This window comes from Chiroxiphia lanceolata, chromosome 3 (assembly GCF_009829145.1).
Source record: "Chiroxiphia lanceolata isolate bChiLan1 chromosome 3, bChiLan1.pri, whole genome shotgun sequence".
Lineage (NCBI taxonomy): Eukaryota > Metazoa > Chordata > Aves > Passeriformes > Pipridae > Chiroxiphia > Chiroxiphia lanceolata.
The window spans coordinates 87,209,801-87,229,377 of record NC_045639.1 but is presented as its reverse complement, the minus strand read 5'-3'; the positions used below and the strand labels follow the sequence as shown (position 1 = coordinate 87,229,377).

Below are 19,577 nucleotides of genomic sequence, written 5' to 3'. Positions count from 1 at the left end.
GCAAAGCATTCTTCTGTTCCTTGTAAGTAGCAAGCCTGATTGAAAGAAAGGCATAAGAACTCAACCCACCTAGAAGCATATATTTGTCTCATGAGACAAACATTAAGTTTTTCTTCTCCTAACACAAAAGAGCCTACCTCTGCTGAAGTAATACCAGTGAGACCTGACAAAGACTATATTTACAGCAATATTATTATTCATAGGGAAGTTTAAAACTTGTGTATTTACAGTCTGTAGGAATGCGAAGGCATCATGACAGAAGTTACAGTTTGCATTTCAAACTACCTTTTTATAACCACAGAGATTAGAAACTTACTTTCTAAATGTAAGATCAAAAGCCTGCTGAAATCCTAAACTCAGTATTCAGTTGTAGGACTTGAGGAGAAGTTTTGTTCAAGCAGCAACAACACAAAATTCACGTTAGCACATATAAAACATAATCACTTACTGGAGGACCTGGTGGTCCTGGTGGCCCTGGTGGTCCTCTTTTTCCTGGATCTCCCTTAAAAAGGGTAAAACATTTTTATATATTGATAGTAATAATGACAACCAGTAGTTACATATTCAGACCATACAACAACAGTGAGAAATTAAGTGGCTATGGAAAAACAAACTAGGTAGCCAATTAAAACATCAACCTACAACATGTCTCCCATGGTAGAATGGGAAAACAGTTTTTTGAGTAGAATGGCAGTCGTGTTGTGAAATAGGAGCCACAAAAAAACCAACGAATTTTCAGCTGCTTTAGAACACTAAAACACCTGACCACAAGATCATCTATGCACTCTTCTGTCTTATAACTGCTGCTTCAGTTCTGAAGGAAAAATCCTAGTAATTGGCAGAAGTGCCCAAAGCAGAGAGAGGGGAAAATGCCCTTTTTCAGAGCCTAAGATGAATTTAACAATTTAGAATCTTCTCCTGTTTGTAAAGTTTTGATGTCTAGTGCTCGCATAAGTAAAGAAAATGTAGAACCTCTGCAAATTATTTTTTCTGAATGCTTTGAATTAAAATATATATAATATTTGGGTCATGACCAACTTTTAACTTACGTCATTTTAATAATATTTTTTACATCTAATTAAATAATAAGTGCAATTAACAAGATGAATATAGAAGAATTATTCACTACTTCTCACAATGCATGAGCTATAGAGCCATTCTTTTCCATACAAAGTATAATTATACTGTGTGACTCATTATTACAGTGTGTTATGGAGGCGTAGCATACAAATGGACTCACTAGCAGAGGATAGGCTCACATGCAGCTTTGAAAAAGGTATCACAGATGCAATTTCTGATTCTGGTAGACTTTGAACCACCAACTGCCAGAATGTGCAATGATATTACAGAAAAATTCCAATCTACAAATAGCCTGTACACTTCCGTAAGTATCCGTTCTTGCCCTTGCTACAGATAACACAGAGAGCTAAGATGGATCATCTTCTGAAATAGACTGGCAGTTTTTAATATTCTTTGTTTAATTCATTTATATGATTGAGCACAACACATGTATTAAAAAGTAGGCTTTATTAAACAAAATTTTTATGCTGTTTCAGATTTCAAGTAAGAAAATAACAACTGGTTTCAACTCGCACTTTGAGGGTAAAGTATGGAGTCAAAATGGGACAATGTGATGAAACTGAGTGCACAGCTTAGCAGTGCACTCAGTAGATGGAGTTACACATAGATAAGACTAAGAAGAAATGCTGAATTGCCATGCTCACTGATATGCAAATGAAAATCAGAAATTGTATGTGATCATGTACCATAATGTATACGTGAAATGACAGGAGTAAAGTTAAAGGTCTACATGTAATGTTAAGTTTTACATTTCCTGTATTTCTGGCAGGTTTGCTTTTTGATTTTAGCTTTCCTTGAATGAGGCAAAGTAGAGTATAGGACACACCATGAATCATTTCATCCTAATCTAACAGGTGGCCCTGACCTTGGTCTATTCATTGTTCCTTATTTCTCACGAGCTCCAAACACAATCTTTCTTCTACAAGTCAGCAGGTCAGTGGCCCTGGCCTGATCATGAAAAAAAAATACGTTTGAAAGTGCTGTTAATAGCCCAAATAGTGTTTACATGGTCCAGTAATTATTCCTTTTTTCTTTAAATAACTTCTGGCAATTGAATAAATCTATATTTTCAGCAAACGTAGGAGTACTTACAGGTGGACCAGCGCGACCTACTTCCCCAGGAAGTCCCGCTGCACCAGCTGGACCCTAAAACAACCAAAGTAAATAGTATTTTTAAATCATACAATACCTATGAAACAAGCATCCAAGGAGTGAGAATGTATAATTCTCTCAACAAACTATGTCTTCAGACCCCAATATTCTTGCCCCATATATGATAGACCAGTGCAACCTTAGTGGTAGCTGAAGAAAACATACATAACAGACATAGAACATCTGGATTAAAAAAAGTCTCTATTTTCACTGAATTACTTTTTATTACAGTATAATAACTTTATTGAATATTTAAGTAGTTGAACAGTATATTTATTAATTGTAAGAATGAACTTACAGGTGGTCCAAGAAGCCCCTTGCCCTGTGAAATATGAAAAAAGGTCAGAAATGCGGAGAGGATTCCAAACCTATTCAAGCTTTTGGCAAGAACAATATATTTGGGATTAAAAGATATAAAACCTCCCTGTTGTTTGATTCTGCAAAATCATTTTCAAAACTTATTCAACTAATGCTAAATATAATTTTTTAATTGAGTAACCAATATCAGGTGAAAAATTAAATTACTGATTAAGTTGCCTTACAGTAGCATTTAATTACACATATACTCCCACAAAGGAATGAAGACATTAAAGCCTTTGGGTTTAGCTAATTATCAAGTACAATGATGAACATATCTATGCTACAATCATTTCCTTCTAACAATGTATTTAAATTGATAATAACAGAGAACTTTTTTGCCCCAGTGCTTCCCTGAGGTCTAAATCCACTAAACTAGTGCTTTTTGGTAATCAGAAAGAACACCAAACTGCTCCTGTTTACATTTTCCATCAGTATTGATCTGAATCACTTCAGTGAGAAGCGTCCAAGATACTTCTGCCTATTTGGACAATACACTCCCTCTAAGAAAACTGATCCCTCAGTCTTGCATTATTAAAGCAAACATAAAATTTTATGGAGAACAGTGTCAATGATACATGTGAAACACTAACATAAAAAATCCTAAGCACACTTAAATCTTGAGGAGATTTGATGTAATAAAGCACCTGGGCTAAATGCAACTTTAAAAACCACTCAATATCAAGCCAGGATTGTATTTGTAAAGCTGCCTTTCCAAAACTTGGTACAATGCAGGGAAAATTTCAAGCATTTATCAGGGTCATTCCATTTTAACCATTTAATACACAGCAGAAAGTAAGTTTGCATAACCTACATAATCCCTTTGCTATTACTTTACACCTTCTTGCTGCAATTCGTTATAGTATACACGTCTATATTTGACTATACAAATCAGACTTTCACTGCATCACATATCCAATATTATAATATCACCTGCCTCTGAAAGAAGGAAATAACTGCTTGCAGGTTCTCACTGGAGTACCCTTTCCTAACATGCCCCTAAACAGTGGCAGAGAAGGTCAACGATACCAAAAGAAGCAGCTAGAGCTATTGTGTCCAGCCCACATAGTAGCCCAGGAGAAGCCTGTCCCCTCCTCTGCCCACTCCACTGAATCTCTTCATCTTATTAATTAGGACTCCAAGAAGCAGGGGTTTCTCAGCAACCCATGCCTCCCCCTCACGCAGCTACTCCACCCTTCTTGCCACGAAGTAGACCCAGTTGCAAAGCTGAGAGCTGCAGTGCAATCAGTCAGTAAGGGCATACACAAAGCAGTTTATGATCCCAACCAGCTGCCCATATTCCTGCCTTTGTTTGTGTCCTAAAGGGAAAGCCTCTCCACAGAACCTGGGACTGCAGCCTTACATCCCCAGATCCCTGCTGCCTACTTTGGAGATGCTCATCTGACCCACGGAGTACATAGAGTGCAGGGACATGGGTAGTAATCCAAAGTCTGCACCTGGCTCAGAGACACTTACCCTGCAGGTCTGCTAAGTACCACTGCCATTCACCACAAAGAGTCAAATACCAGTATTTGTATGTGTACCCTGTGCTGGATACTGTGTTTTAGTAGACCTTAAAATATTTTCAAATTCTCTGTCACTAAATACACACAATCCCACCCATATTCCAGATGCGTAAACCACTAGAAATTTATCAGCTCATAGAAAAGTTTGAGGGAACTTAACAGAGAGAATGGACTGAAGAGTGCAATACATGCACTGAATGTATGTGCATGGTCCATTTACCAGGATCAGATCAGAGACATCAGCATATTTAAATTACTTCTGAAAAAGAATTGCTTGAATTAATCAGAAGTATTCTACAAATTTTGTAAACCTGTCATTTGAAACATTATCTGCCCAACAGATGAGACAAAGAATAAATTAAAACTAAATGATCGAGGTTGTGGGTTCGATCCCTATATGGGCCATTCACTTAAGAGTTGGACTCAATGATCCTTGTGGGTCCCTTCCAACCCAGAATATTCTGTGAAATACTTAACACAGTTATCTGAGAAATGAAGCAGGAAAAAAAAACAGAGGAAAGGGAAAGATTGCCAGGATACATTCTGGGGAAGAAAAAGTGACAAAAGCAGAAAAGCAAATGCTGTGTATAAAACATTACATCCTTAATATTCTTTCTAGAAGTTAACCTGAAGTCCTAACTTGGCTGATAAATTCCAGCAGATGAGCTTGAAAACACTGATAATAATTTAAAACTAATTAATGTTGCAGCCAAGGCTTCTGGTTTTCTGTTTGCACTGAGCATTTTAACAACTTAAGCAAGGGGATTTTGTGAGAAATGAACTCTTTGGATAACCATCCAGGGACTACTCCATTTGCAAAAGGCCACTGACTGAATTCAAAGCAGTGCATAATTACACCTAAACACTCAGCTAATCACGCAGTTAATATGCAGATTCATAAGTGTGCTCAATATGTTTCTAGTAAATGAGGTCTCACAGATCAAACAAAAGACCTCCAAAGGTTAAACGACCCCATTGCTTCACGTCTGTAGTCAAAGCTTCTCCAAAAGTCTCTGTATCTGAAAATTAGAACCATCACACTCCAGCACTACCACTTCTACCTTTTTGGGGGTTTGGGGTTTTTCATTTTGGTTTGGGTTTGTTGTTGTTGTTATTAGGTTTAATCTCACTAAAGGTGAGATGACAAGTGCTGGCCATTTTGAGAATCTTCCATAACTGTGTGATTTCTTCAGTAGCTTACAGCCATTCATCAAAGGGAAAATTGCATTTATACAAGCTATCCTAAGAGATTTATTTTGAGCATTAATCTTTCCATATGGATTCAGCATGCATAGGTTAACAATCATGGAGCTTCAAAATCAAACACTAGGCTTCTTCCTAACATGTGAGGTCTAAGGATTAATCTTAACTTTAGTAAGTACAAGGGTACTTATTAGTATTTATTAACGGTACTTAGTCATGAGGTGACTAAGTATATCCAACTTTTTTTTCTTTAAATAAATAAGAATTCTCACTTCCTCGTTATAAATATTCCTGCACATTCACCTTAAAATACAAGCTTCAGCTGCTTATTAAGCAGAAGTAGGACAACTCCAAAAGCAATCCCTACTGAGGTTCATTGAAGCATTATCACCTTAAGGTTGAGAGTCTCAGGGTAAACAAAAATCACTCAGCTTTGAACAATGGTCCAAAATCTTAGCATATTTACTGCTTTTATAGTCTCAAAATATCACGTGACAAAAGAACTGCTGCTCTGAATAGAATCAGCATTCAATCTTGACAAATTGGTCCAGTTTTCTGCTTTCCCAAAGTAGCATCTCTTCCTCAAAATTGAAATTAACCCTCTTCATACATATTTTATATATATATACTTTTCCTGGAGGCTCTTAAATTATTTGTTCTCATGTTAGTCTGTTAATGGGGAGCTAAAATCATGTATGTTTTCCCCAAGTCAGTTTTTATGTCAGTTGACAGGCTAAAATACTACAGTATTTTAACCAATATTTCCGTAATTGAGTTTTATTTCCCTATTTTTTCCAGTCATAGTATCATAGAATGGTTTGGTTTGGAAGGGACCTTAAAGACCATCTAGTTCCAATGCCATGGGCAGGGACACCTTTCACTAGACAAGGCTGCTCAGTGACTTGGCCTTGAACACTTCCAGGATGGGGCATCCACAACTTCTCTGGGCAACCAGTTCCAGTGCCTCATCACTCTCACAGTAAAGAATTTCTTCTGGTATCTAATCCTAATCTACTCTCTTTCAGTTTAAAGCCATTTCCCCTTTGTCCTATCACTACATGCCCTTGTAAAAAGTCCCTCTCCATCTTTCTTGAAGGCTCTCTTTAGGTACTGGAAGGCTGTAATTAGGTTAATCCAAAGCCTTCTCTTTTCGAGGCTAAACAATCCCAATGTGCTCCATCTCTCTATCCATTTTTTTCCCATAAGATACCTGACAGAGTTAAACTACCTCTTCCTTGTAGCTTCACATTTTATAATGCATTGCATACAACCCAAAAATTATTTCCACTAATATGTGACAGCAAAAAAATTAGAATAAACAAACTGAAAACCTCAAGCCCCTAACAGAAAAATGTAAAGGTTTCAGTCTACCTAGAAGCTACCTCAGTTCTGCTATTTTCTGTGACTAAATTTCGCTCATATATTGAGTCTATACATTGACAAACCATTATAAAAGTATTACCTATGTTCCAGATTTTCAGGTAAGAAACTCCATCCATGAAAATTAAAGTAAAATGTCAACAGAGTGATTAATCTTAAATTTTAACATGTCTGTAATGTAACAACTTCAAGAATAACTTTATCATTTTCTCTCTGGCCAAATATCAAAATGATTCTTTATCATAAATTTAATGAGAGTTAATAGGACAGGATCAAAAATTGAAATATACAAGGAGTGGTATACTGGAATAGAATGCCTCGTCTATTTAATTTAAATCATTTTTCCAATATGAATCTAATTTTTAATCACATTATGTGCAGCCCTATTACAATTTATGCCAGCTGTCTTGTTCCATTACTCATATTCCTTGAGGTTTTTACCTAGTCTAAATTTCTACATGCTATTCATCACTCACTTCTTCAACCTGTAAAATTCCTAAAGTTCACAATTATTTTCAACCCCAAAAGTGGATGTTAAACCCATCTGCACCCAACTGGTACAGTACTCTTTGTGTGTCCTTTCTCATATTTTGTCTTGTTTTCAGAACGGCCGAGGGCATCTCATACAGCATTTAGACTTCAGTGATTCCATTTAAACACATGGCAAGGAGCTGAAAACAGGAATAACTGTAGATTACACAAATGAAACGTGGGCTTTCTTGTCTCTATAGCATTTTCACAAAGAAATGGAAAATAATGGTGTAAGTCTAAAACTTGGGACCACATCACACACACTCTTTTCTATAGCATACAAACCAAACATAATATTTGCACACTTAGATATAAAGACAAAAAGGTTCCTTGAAGTACTACTTTAATAACTTATGAGTTTTTTGAAACCTCAGAAACAGCTTTTATCTTTTCTTCACTACATTTAGTGGTAAGAATCCTTCATATTAATACTTAAGGTGTAAAAATCTTCTTCATATACTAAACATATTACTTACTGGAAGTCCACGAGCACCTGGCAGTCCTGGTTCACCCTTTAAAAGACAAAAAAATCAGTTTTTCAAGAGTCATTAGCCATAAAGTTTTGTAAAAACATACAGGAAAATCTTGTTATCTTTTGGGGATCTTTTCTATATTTAGTGGACATAGTCTGCAAGTATTATTCACTTCATTAATGCTATGTTGGTTTCAGTAAGACTTGATACAAAGAAAATACTTTCTCAGTATTAAAAAGATACAGCGTCAGGGCTTTTGTTTCCCCTACCCCAAAAAAATTCAAACATACTGGTTTCTGATCACTCTGACTTCTAATCTATATTTCATTTGTATGATTGCTGATGAAGTCAGGTTTCACTGCATAATTCAGTTACATAATTACAATATAAGACTAAAAGAGTCTCACTACTACCGAAAATGCTCAGCCTTAATGTCACCAATGTAATATCACCATTCCTTGCTGCTGACTGGGGGAATGGAAGCTGCTTTGTACTGTGTGAAAAGCGCCTGTACTCTACAGATATTTTAATATTGTCAGAAAGACTGCAGCATATTATTAGTTGCATAGAGACAAACAGAAATCCTGTTTTAAAAAAAAATCCATAATTTCATGCATAATTTTGTTCTTACCTTCTGTCCTTTTGGTCCTGGGGCTCCACGTGAGCCATCAGGTCCTGTGAATCCCTTTGGAAGTAGTGCACACAGTGTTAACGCAAGGGTTATGTGGTTTTCTTAATTACAACAGAAAACATTCTAAAACATAGAATAATGAAGCTATTAAATGAAATAAGTAACTGCAGCAGACTTACAATTCAAATATCTACATGTACAGATAGAATTGCACAAGTTCAAAATACTAGCTTCTGGTGACAAACATTAATGCCAGTGATATGTGTCCTCAAAAATGATTCAGTTAAATCATTATTAAATAAAACATGATCTCTCAATGGGAGATTGGTGAATTTAGTTCATGGCTCAGTTTAAAAACCAAAAACTGTGTTTTCCATTTCAAGTAAACCGTTCATTAACAACACACACACTCAAAAAAAAAAAGTTAACAAAGCTACCAGGCCAGATTTAAAGCTAGTCCTTGAACCCACTTGTCTTTCTGGATAAAATCAAAAAGCAACCATGGTATTGAACTCTAAATGAATTTGGAGTTATTTGTTTGTTTTTGTTTCCAATTTTATAGCCAGTTTATATGGCTTAGGAACTTTCAGATATCCATAAGGGTTTTCCTTCTATGCTTGTCTGATACTTGTCCATTTTGCTACACTTCCACTTTTTTTGGTACACTTCCAGCAGTTCAGTGTTCACACAATTTTTCTGACAATTTGCTTTTGAAAGCTTACATGATCATTACAGGCAATTACTGTACAGTATCTTTTCACAGCCTATTAAACTTGACACTGAAATAATTCATGAAATAAAATGAGATTTAAAAAGTCAGAACTGCCTCACCAATTAAATACAAAAGTTACTATAAATCTAAAACCCCAATTAAAAGTTAAATGCATGGTGGGAGTACAGTAAGGTCCCATGTTTTTTCTTCAAGTGAAAATAAAAAAGGTTCAACATTTCAGAAGACTGTATTCTAGTATTACATTTTCATTCATCTACTAATACAAGGGAATATGCAAGTGTGAACAAATATCAAAAGCTGAGCTAAGTTTAGTGTGTTCTGTTTCATCTGATTTTGTTCTCATGAATTTTGGCAAGGAAAATAAAACTATGCCTTAAGTGAATATTATAAGAGGCAATGACTTTTAAAGATCTGCTTATGGGTTTTTGTAACCAGGTACAAATTGCTTATGGGCCTGTATTGTTTTCAGGAAAAAATGAAGTGGTATGAGATCCCACTCACAAAGCCCATTTGCTCTTACAGATTTGAAATCTGAACAGTTTAATTAAAGACTGTTCCAGCTCCATGTCCACTAAATCTCTTCTCAAAAACAAATTAAATTTCAGCTCTAACAGCATTGCAACCTTACATAGATATTAGGTTTTTTCATTTTTATAATTTGTAATACTCTCTAATATGCTAGTTTTTTGCATATAATCTATATTTTTGATGTGTTAAATGTTAAAAGCATACTTCCACATATGTAAATTAAACATAAGCTTGCCCACTTCCTGGCATAAGATCTAAGTACTAATGCAACAATCTTGTTTCATAGCAAGAAATGCTTTCCAACACTGCTCTCAAGAGAGAGAAATATGAAGAGTTTCCCAAATCTGTTTGAAAGTTTTTTATTGTCACAAATTTATTCAAGAGATATGACATAACAGGCCATCAACACTAGATGATGTTGAAACTTTGATCCATATTATTTTCCACAGGGACAGGAAGATGTATCAGCAGATCCTCCTCATACCCTTGCTGCTCTGCCCTGCTACCAGAGGCAGCTTCCAGAGGTGACAGGATGTTTCCCCATCACAGCATTGCTGCCCAGTGCCCTCTCCAGAGCAGAGTGGCAGCACTGACAGCCCTTGTGCTGCTTCTCAGCTGCTGCCCTGGCAGTGCTCAGCCCAGCTGTGCTCCTCCAAAAGGGCATCTTTAGCCTGGGGAAAAGCTCCTCTCCCACCACAAGCACCTCTTGCAGTCAGTGGCAGCTATGAGGAAGACAGAGAACTCGAAAGGAAATTGTACTTCTCCAGAAATAGACTAAACTCAAGTATTTTTCCTTTAAAAAAAAAAAAAAGACAAAATTCCAGAAAATCAAGTTTACTCACATCAGCTCCTGGCTCTCCAGGCAACCCAGGGGATCCTGGTTTGCCTGCATCCCCATCTGGACCCTTCAGGATTTAAATGAACAGTTAAGCATGTTTCAGAGAGGGAAACAAACAAAATTCAAAACCTCTTCTGTCAAAGGAGCAAATGCAAAGTAGCTGAAATCACTTACCGGTGGACCAGGGGGGCCACTTGGACCTCTCTCCCCCTAACAAGATATGAAAAGGAAGGTATTAGCCAGAACTACAGCAAACTTTTATGGTCCTTCATGAAAAACACCAATGTACAGATTATTAGAAATAATCCTGAACTGATTCTTATTGTAGAAAATTAATATTAAATCCACATGGCCTCTATTACAATCCAACAGAAACTTCTGGCAGGACTCGAGAAAATACATAACAGTGCCTATCAGGAATAATGCCACGAATCCTTATCATGATACAGCATGAGTGATTCTACATAATCCCTTTTGAGATTAGATTTATAAAACTCCTACACCCCGTCTAAGGCAGATAATCACAGCATATGATGCTGATTACATAAAATAAATAATCCTGAATTTTTCACATAATCTCAAAGGCCACTTCCTCCCCTACTCCAGCCGACTACAGAATATGAAACCCATCAATTCTTATGTGTACGTGCAGCCAAATTCACGCTTCTTGGGGTCAAATGCTGACAGACAACAGAGGTACAACTCAAGGCATTTACTATTTCCAAGGCAGGACACTTACATCAATGCCATCAATACCAGGAACTCCTGGTGGCCCTGGTGGACCCGGGGGGCCTGGTGGACCAGGGAGACCTCTCTGACAAAGAGTAAAAAAAAAAGAGAAATTAGAGCCTGGCAAACCACCAAGCCAGTCTGGGGAGACTGGCATAATGAGAGGCTACAGGTTAGTCAGGGGCTTACAGCAGTGATGAGGAGCTGTGTCCTCACTCCATGTATATCACAGGCCCTATATCCCATTTTGGCTGCCACTGCCATGACTAGGAACACTTCCCCCAGGAGTGGAATGGGGAAGGTACTAAATCCCACTCCCTGGGCCCAGCCACCCTCCTGTGCCCCACAATGCTGGCAGGACCAGGGCAAGGCGAGGAGGGCTCAGCTCCCCACCAAGCAGGATCTGAATACCACATGGCAATGACAGGGTGACAGAAATAAAAGTGATCTTTGCCAATCAAACACCAAAATTCACTATGCTACTCTAATTACTCATTCAGCCAACACAAAGGAGACAGTCTTCCGGAGAGTTCTGCTAGCAAAGAAAATTTAGAAAAACCTTTTCCCTATTTCACTGAGGGGCTCAGCAGCTTTCCCTGGTTCCTGAGGATTACATTAGCATCTACAGAGCCGCTTTCTCAAAGCCCCAGGCTCCCGAGGGGAGGCGGCAGGCGCCACCAACTTGCGGAAACCCAGGGAAAGGCTTTTTACACGTCTCCGTGCCTATAATGGGGGACTGTTTTCTTTGGAGCGAGCTCTGCCCGCGGCCCCACAACGGGGCTCTGTGAGCAGGAGGCTGGTCCGAGCCCTGAGCGTGGCCCCTTGCTCCCCCCCAGCGCTACTGCTCTGGACACCTTTCCTCCGCACACCAGTCTTCCCAGAAATAATCCGTCCAGCGGTAGTTTTACGTGGAGCTCAAGCCCCGCCACGCCACCAAGCACTTGCCCGATGCCCACCAGGTAGCACACACACACACACACATACACATACACATACACACACACACACACACACACACACACACACACCCGCGGGTCGGCAGTAGGATATGGCAGACTGGTCTTCAGTCCCTCCGCGTCTGAACCCTGAGCGCCGCCCTTTACCTCCCACTTACCTCGATTACCGTCTGGCTTATCTGCAAGGGAGAAGAACAAGAGTCAAAGTCGGAATTAACTTACTTGAGCCAGGCAGAGGCAAAGCGCCTGAAGGTAGAGCCCCAGGGGCAGGATGCGCCGCAGAGCCCGGGCCATGGATGGAGGGAGCAGCCTGTGGCTGCTGGGGCCGGCGAAAGGTGAGCCAGCTGCAGCCCCTCCTGGCTGCTGCCCGGCCCTGGGGAGGGTCGCGGGGATTGGAGGAACGCTGGCGGCCGGGAAGTGGAGGACTGAGTGCCAGCGGCGCTTTAACCCTTTGCCCTGCTGCTGTTGCTTGGGGATCGACCCTCGCCGTCCCCCGCGGGTTCCCCGGGAGCGGGAGCAGCTGCGGAGAGCCAGCCGCGACAATCCCCCCGCCTGCGAGGCACGGAGCCCAGCGGTGTCCCAGCCAAGCAGCAGGTGAGGGGCGGGGGAGGCAGCAAGTCACGGAAGGGTTAAAATGAGGCCGCTACTGCTGCTCTGGGGGGTTGGATTTCTAAAGTCACCAAGTTCCAGGCAGGTACGGTAAAAAAGAGCATCTCCGGCCAGGAAGCGTGACAAAGAGCGAGGCTCCTGTGGGCTGCAGTGGCGGACAGGGAAGGACAAGACAAGACGGGACAGAACAGGGCAAGGCAGGACAGGTCTCTCACCCGGGCTGGCAGCTCTCCGCAGCCTTCGCGCTGGGGCCGCAAGGGGTCGCAGTGAATCACCATCCACTGGATTTCGAACTGGCAAAGGACATAAAGACCATGTTAATTCGGGTCAGAGGGTCACGCTGGCGGAGGGTGTAAGGGGAGGAATACTGGCACACCACGGCGAGTTTCAAACGGTGGGTATTCAATGACAATAGCTACAGGTGTGTACGGGAGAGCTGGGCCCGGGGCAGTGCATTACCGAACCCCTAACTGCAGAGGTCTTTTAAACAGCAGCCGAGGGATTTAAGGAGACGGGAATATTCATCAGGTGTAATTTTTTACATATTCTTTATAAACACTGGCATTTTTCCTCACACTGCATGGTCACAGAATCACAGAATATTCTGAGTTGGAAGTCCAAGTTTTCCTTTAAGTGGATAGTTGTGCCCGCGGAGAATGGTAAGGTCCAAGGATGGAAATATCGTCCAAGTGTGAGAAGTTCAAAAAGCGGGTTTATAGGCACACTGGCGACAGACTGCAATTGAGTAATATACTTGTGTTAAATTTCACGTCTTCTTTGAACAATTGTATTTGCTGCTGGAAAACGACACAGAATTAAGCCAAACCTCTTCTCAGAAGCTACAACTGAAATTCACTTGATGTGCTATATAGATTAAAAAACAAACCCTGTGCTAAAAGTTCTGGAATCACTCAAACATAAAACTTCAAAAGTATATCCATTGATATATAATGCATCACGTGGAATTTTAAGTACCAGAAGCATATTAAATGGTGCGTATTCATTGTATCTAAGTTTTTAAGTCTTGTGTTGTTTTCCCTTCACATCACACAGAGTATCGGCCTGGCTTATGAACACTGAGTGGTTTATCCAGAGATTTTTCAGTTCGAGGATAACACTTCGAGGCTTCTATTCCTTTCTTTTTATTATGGAGGGCTGAGGAGTTGGGGAGAAAGAGATGTTTTGGGTTTGGTTTTACTTTGTACAACGTAAATCAGAGTCTTTTTCATGCGAGTGTTCTATTTTTTCTGAGAAGCAGAAAATAGAAGTGAGTGTCCAGGGGCTTTCAGTTCTCATTTCTTTGCCTCTCTAGGTCTTTCTTCCTATTCCACGAGCTAAAGTAGCTCCCCACTGTCACTCGTACAATATTATGTCTTCATGCTTCCTGGCTGCATTCTGTGCTCCCTGTGGGATATCTAATTGCACTCTTCAGTCCCAACCCATAAATGATGCAGAAGGCAGACTGGCCACCATTCTTACATTGGCTTAGTTGCTTACTGACTGCTAGAGCTAGTAAATGCTCTGAGTCTGAAGTCCTTTAAAATCTCTGCAAGACACCACATATCCAAAAATTGAAAAGTTACTGCTTTTCTTTTTTTTTTTTGCCTTTCACTTTCATCACTTCAGTACTGCCACTCCTGAAATCCTCTTTATCACATCTCTAGTGTTCTGTTTACTTGGCAGTCATCACAGTTTCCAGAGTGCTGAGACTAGAGCACAATGGAAGCAGTTGTTTCTTTTACCTATTATCTGACATGACCATCTCTGAGTCAATTCTCTCCCTCCTTTATCCACTTCTCATTTTCAAACTTTTCTTAGTTCTTAATAATAGCCAATTGAGTATCATAATATACATATAAAAGAACTGAATATATACTAATACTAATTAATACTACAAGGCAGCCATACAATAATAAAAATAAGAGGGCATCTGGAGTCTGAGGACAAGGACTCATAAAAAGACATCAAAATGGGATCAAATGATACCTATAGGTACATCTGGATTCTGAGTCCTGAGTCTCTACATTATTCACCTCCAAAGCTTACTTGAAGAGGGAAAGAGATCTATAACTGGCTCTAAAGCAGTTTATAAACTATTTATGATTAAACTAATAATCTATTTCTTATTTAAATTAAGTTATACATGGTTTTAAATGACAGAATTTCTAATTTTTCTATTTGACTGTTTAATATCAAATTAAAGCTATAATAAATAATATTAAAATTGATAAATCATCTGCTCCGTGGATGTAATGTGAAATTGTGTCATTCTACACTTCTTTTCTTAGAATGCTTCCCTCATTCATGACAGCAAATGAGCAGGGCTGTGGAAATGGTTCCCTTTCTGCAGAAAACGTAAATTTGGCAGTAAATGGAGTGAAAAGTGGTAAAAAAAGAAAGGACAGCTTTTGGAAAAGACAGACAAATGCCACTGAATGAGCCTGCTTTTGCTTCATGATTCTTATACAGTGCTGAAAAATTATTTAAATCAAAATAGTCTTATTAGAGAACATTCTGCATGGGCCAGGAGGAGGGAATTGAACATCTGAAAGGAAGCATTTGGATACAGTTATGCAAAAAAGCTGATCAGTAGCAACTGTTACTGAAATCAATGCTCTGGAGTTGTGCTTTCAACTTATAAAACAGTACAAAATCTGTAAACACTGAAAAAAATTATTTAAGACATACCACCAGCAGCCAATATACGCATCAGCACATTCTGCAGGGGTTTTTTTGGTGAAGATAATCTTCATAAAAGGAAGGGGGAGGTACTTTGATGGTGTTTGTCTTCCCAAGTCACCGTTACGGGCGCTGAAGCCCTGCTTTCCTGGGGATGGCTGAAAACCTGCTTGCCCATGGAAATGGTGAATTAATTCCTTGGTTTACTTTGCTTGTATGCATGGCTTTAGCTTTACCTATTACACTGTCTTTATCTCAACCCATGAGTTTTCTCACTTTTATAATTCTCTCCTCAACCTCACCATGGGGTTGAGGGAGCAAGTGGCTCTGTTGGGCTGAGTTGCTATCTGAGGTTAAACCACAACAGATGTTTAAGACTCATGGGTCAATATTGCTGACATGTTTTCCAGGTTTCCTACAGGATTTCTGTTTCATCTTAATTTCTTGGTCAGCACAAATATAGTTAGATTAGCTGTGCCTGTCTGTTCGCTCTTTTGTCCTCTTAAGTTCTATGGAAATGCCTGCTAATGCCCACAGCTTTTCACATCTCGGTATCAACTACATAATTCAGTTGTCTTATTAGTACTTTAGATGAGAGATGTGAAAGTTAAGTAAGATGTAAATGAGACCTAAATATAGAGAGTAGTATTTTCAGTATAGCATTAGTCACAGGGATGCATTTAGCAGTACTGTAGGCTTTAAGGAAAACCATGACTCTCAGAGCACAGTTTTAGGTCTCTTCTAGGAGAACTGGCTCCTTGTACCCCACTGGGCTATTGTTGGCTTGGTGGTGATTCAGGGGAAGACATCCCTTCAGGGGAAATACAACTCAGCTAAGCAATTTTCAGGTGGAAGTTTTCTACAATTTTTTGTCAAGGATATCTATGTTTCTTCTAAGAGAGGCCTGCTATCAACTGTTTGTACATTTGTTAAGTGAAAAAAACTATATATATTTAAACACATCTCATTCTAGAGCTATTTTAAATGAGTTTTATCCATTTTTCTACATATCTATAATAGGTTTTAGAGCTTCATCTTTCTTGCATCTTTTTTCAAAACCTTCAAACAGTACAGCCAATTCTGCCGTTATTTGACTTTCCACTGCCAAGGGTTCAGCCTTATGGATGTGAGATTTCACAAGGTGAAAAAAAAAAACAAACTGAGATGTGACTTTTTACAGTTCATGAATGCAATCTGTTCTGTGGTGTAAATTAATCCCTGTTCAGCAAATATTGATAAGTAACTTCCTCTTAGACATTACAAGTCATGTAGCTGCCCTTAACTTTTCAGTGCCCTAGCAGCATTAAATGTTGATCAGATAATGACCAAGGGTCACTTCTAGCAAAGTGTTTAGTGTCTGTTACAACATAATCATGTTAATGCCTCTGAAATCACAGAAACTAGGGCAATTATATTATCTCACAGCAATTATACTTTGAGTAGAAAGAAATTAATTCCCCTACCTTCCTATAAAAAACATGTGATTTAGGAAGTTCCTTTCAGTTTTAAAATGATGCTATATCTCACATTGCTCAGAGTTTATAGTGGATTATTTGAATTACTTTTATATAAAAAGAGCTATTTTCTTTTTTTATCAAAAAAAAAAAAAGGATAAAAGGCATCTGTAAACCTGTACAAAAATTTGCCCTCTGTAAAATATGCCAGAAATCCTGGAGTAAATCTTTGTAAAAGCTCAAAGTTAAGATGCAGTTTCTAATGGAACTATATCTATTGTTCTCCCAGGCAGTCATGGCAACAACAAGCAATAAAGAATCTCTTTTAAAATTATATGTATTACAGTGAACCTATAAGAAGTAGACCTTTTCTGTAAGATAAATAGAGTACTCACAGAATGCTGGAAAAAAAAAGAATAGGAAACACACAATTTATGTCTGTGTAATATCATCAGAAGTAATATAGTTTAACAATGCCTGGAAGTAAATTAGAAATTGTGCCTGGAGCATATTAAGTACCCAAGACTGTTAAGATGTTTAAACTGACTGTAGTCAAGCAAGTTAAAGGATAAGCCTAGAATATCCCCAAGCACAGTTTCATTTAGTCAATTTAAAGAAAAACAAAGTGCACAGGCTAAAGCAGAACTTTCTGCAATATAAACAGACATTTTAAAATTACTAGTTCATCAGATTATGTAATTTCTTTATCATAATTTCAAAGCATATGGTCTTCCTAAATCTATATTTTTATAATATCAGATTGGACCACTACCATTGTCATTTCTGGCTTCACAGTACAGGCCATGCAATTCAATCTAGTGAGTCTAATGTCAAACCCACAGTTCTGTCTGAAATAAAGTATATTTTTAGACATCCAGACTCAGTTTAAGAATATAGCTTGACTCTAACTTTCTTCCCTGACAATTTGTTTCAGTACTTCATTATTTTTTTTTATCGAAAAGTGTGCATCATAATCCTGTTTTAAGGCTTTAATATTTTATTTTTTCCATGAAATACACTACATATGACTGAATCTTCCTAGAAACATGCTAAAAGTATAAATAAATATTTTCTGCAATAAGTGGTGAATTGTAAAATTTAATTAATTCCATTTTGTTCTTTCACTCTTGAAGATGTCCTATAGTTAACATTAGGCACACAAGTGCCTAATTATGTACATTCTTAAACATAGACAAAGCAGAACTTAATGCTCGACACATTTCCCCACGAGATGCCTGAAGAGCTTTGGGTAATCAGTGTTCCTCATTTGTATACCTTGCTGTAAAGAGCAAGTCTGTGCAAAACACGGGCTGGAGAGGAAAGGGGATCAAATTTAAAATTCCTCTCCTATTTTTCCTGAAGTCTTTAATCATAGCCAAAAGTCACCCAGAGCACCAACAGGGAAGGGAGAAAAGCCCAGTTCTTGACAAGGTGACCTTAATACCTCATATCTCTCTTCATTTGTAAGCTGCCATTTCTAATTACTACTTCAATCAGGCAAAAGGAATCCTCCTCATTTTTAAAGGAATGACTCTTGTCTAACTTGAGGGCCTGGTGTGCTGTAGCATTGTATACTAGCTGTTGTAAAAGTATTACATTAATACCTATTGCTTTCTGGGCATTTAATCTAAATATATTTTCAAAGAAGAAAACAATATTGACATGGATTTTTTTCATCCTAGTAACATGCATAGAATATGTGTAATGTTTTCATCATCCCACACATCCATTCATCCACCAGTATCACAGAGCAGTTAGCAAAGCTAAGATACATATGCAGCTAATGAGCACATTATCAGCTCCAGCTCATTACTTTTGAATGATATTTTCAAAGACTAACTTTTTGTTTTCAGCAGAATTAGTATAACCTTTCAGCTATTGATATTTGCTAATCCACATTTATAGCAACATCCTAAATAGCTCCTTTCAGACACCTGGAGAAGCTTTCTGTCAGCATTCTTCAAGTAAAACTGGTTTCAGTGCAATGCAGTACAGTAATTGTACACACAGAGGTGATGAGACATGAGATGCCTCTTTTGTTGCAATGCTTTCCCTTTCAGGTTTACACAATGCTGATTAACCTGTATCCACGTTTTTTTGCAAACAGCATGAAATATAGTTAAAAATTATGTCTCACTTCACTCTTGTTATTTCAAAGTTGTTGCAAAACTTAAGTATAGGGATGTGGAAAATGGTTACAATTTATTAAGTATCTGGTTCTTTTTTACCATTCAACTTGTTTTGAAATGAGTACTCTATTGATATAAAAGGAATCTTGGAGAATGAAGAGGGTAATAAACAGAACTTTGCGAAGTTTTATGTGTTTTTTTTCAACTGTGTTTTGAAACTATTTTCTTCTAAACTAAAAGTGAATCCAGAAATAGCCTTTCCAAAGTCCTAAATGTCTTTTAGTGCCACAGTAGTAGAAACTTGTCACATCATTCAGCATAAAGTGCAGTATAATTCATGGGCTGAAAAAACACTAGCTGAAAAAACACTTTCATGTATGTCTGAAAGGCAAAATCCAGATTCTACAAATATCTTTCTGTCAGAAATTACAGGCATGTAATTTTTATGTGTTTTATATTAATTGTTTATCTCAGAAACTAAATCAGATAATCAAATAAAAAAATCCTGAGGTTTTCATACTGAGTTTTCTTTGCTGAAAAGCACAAATATTTCCACAATTAGACTGAGCTTAAGTGTCTACTACAATGC

General features: G+C 38.3%; 1 protein-coding gene across 2 annotated transcripts in view; it reads right to left on the bottom strand.

The window, feature by feature from the left end:
• The window catches only part of COL9A1 (collagen type IX alpha 1 chain), a 66,265-nt gene that overhangs the window by 35,585 nt on the left and 11,103 nt on the right, over nt 1–19,577 (bottom strand). Inside the window, exons 6-15 of one of the 2 annotated variants that reach the window (XM_032684304.1) lie at nt 12,942–13,019; nt 12,276–12,296; nt 11,172–11,246; nt 10,607–10,642; nt 10,437–10,499; nt 8,334–8,387; nt 7,706–7,741; nt 2,531–2,554; nt 2,173–2,226; nt 449–502 (exon numbers count right to left, since the gene is read on the bottom strand). In XM_032684304.1, the coding sequence (XP_032540195.1) occupies nt 449–502; nt 2,173–2,226; nt 2,531–2,554; nt 7,706–7,741; nt 8,334–8,387; nt 10,437–10,499; nt 10,607–10,642; nt 11,172–11,246; nt 12,276–12,296; nt 12,942–13,019 (495 nt within the window). Of the gene's footprint in view, nt 1–448; nt 503–2,172; nt 2,227–2,530; nt 2,555–7,705; nt 7,742–8,333; nt 8,388–10,436; nt 10,500–10,606; nt 10,643–11,171; nt 11,247–12,275; nt 12,297–12,339; nt 12,493–12,941; nt 13,020–19,577 lie in introns of those variants that run through there. The other variant, XM_032684305.1, reaches the window with a different exon arrangement.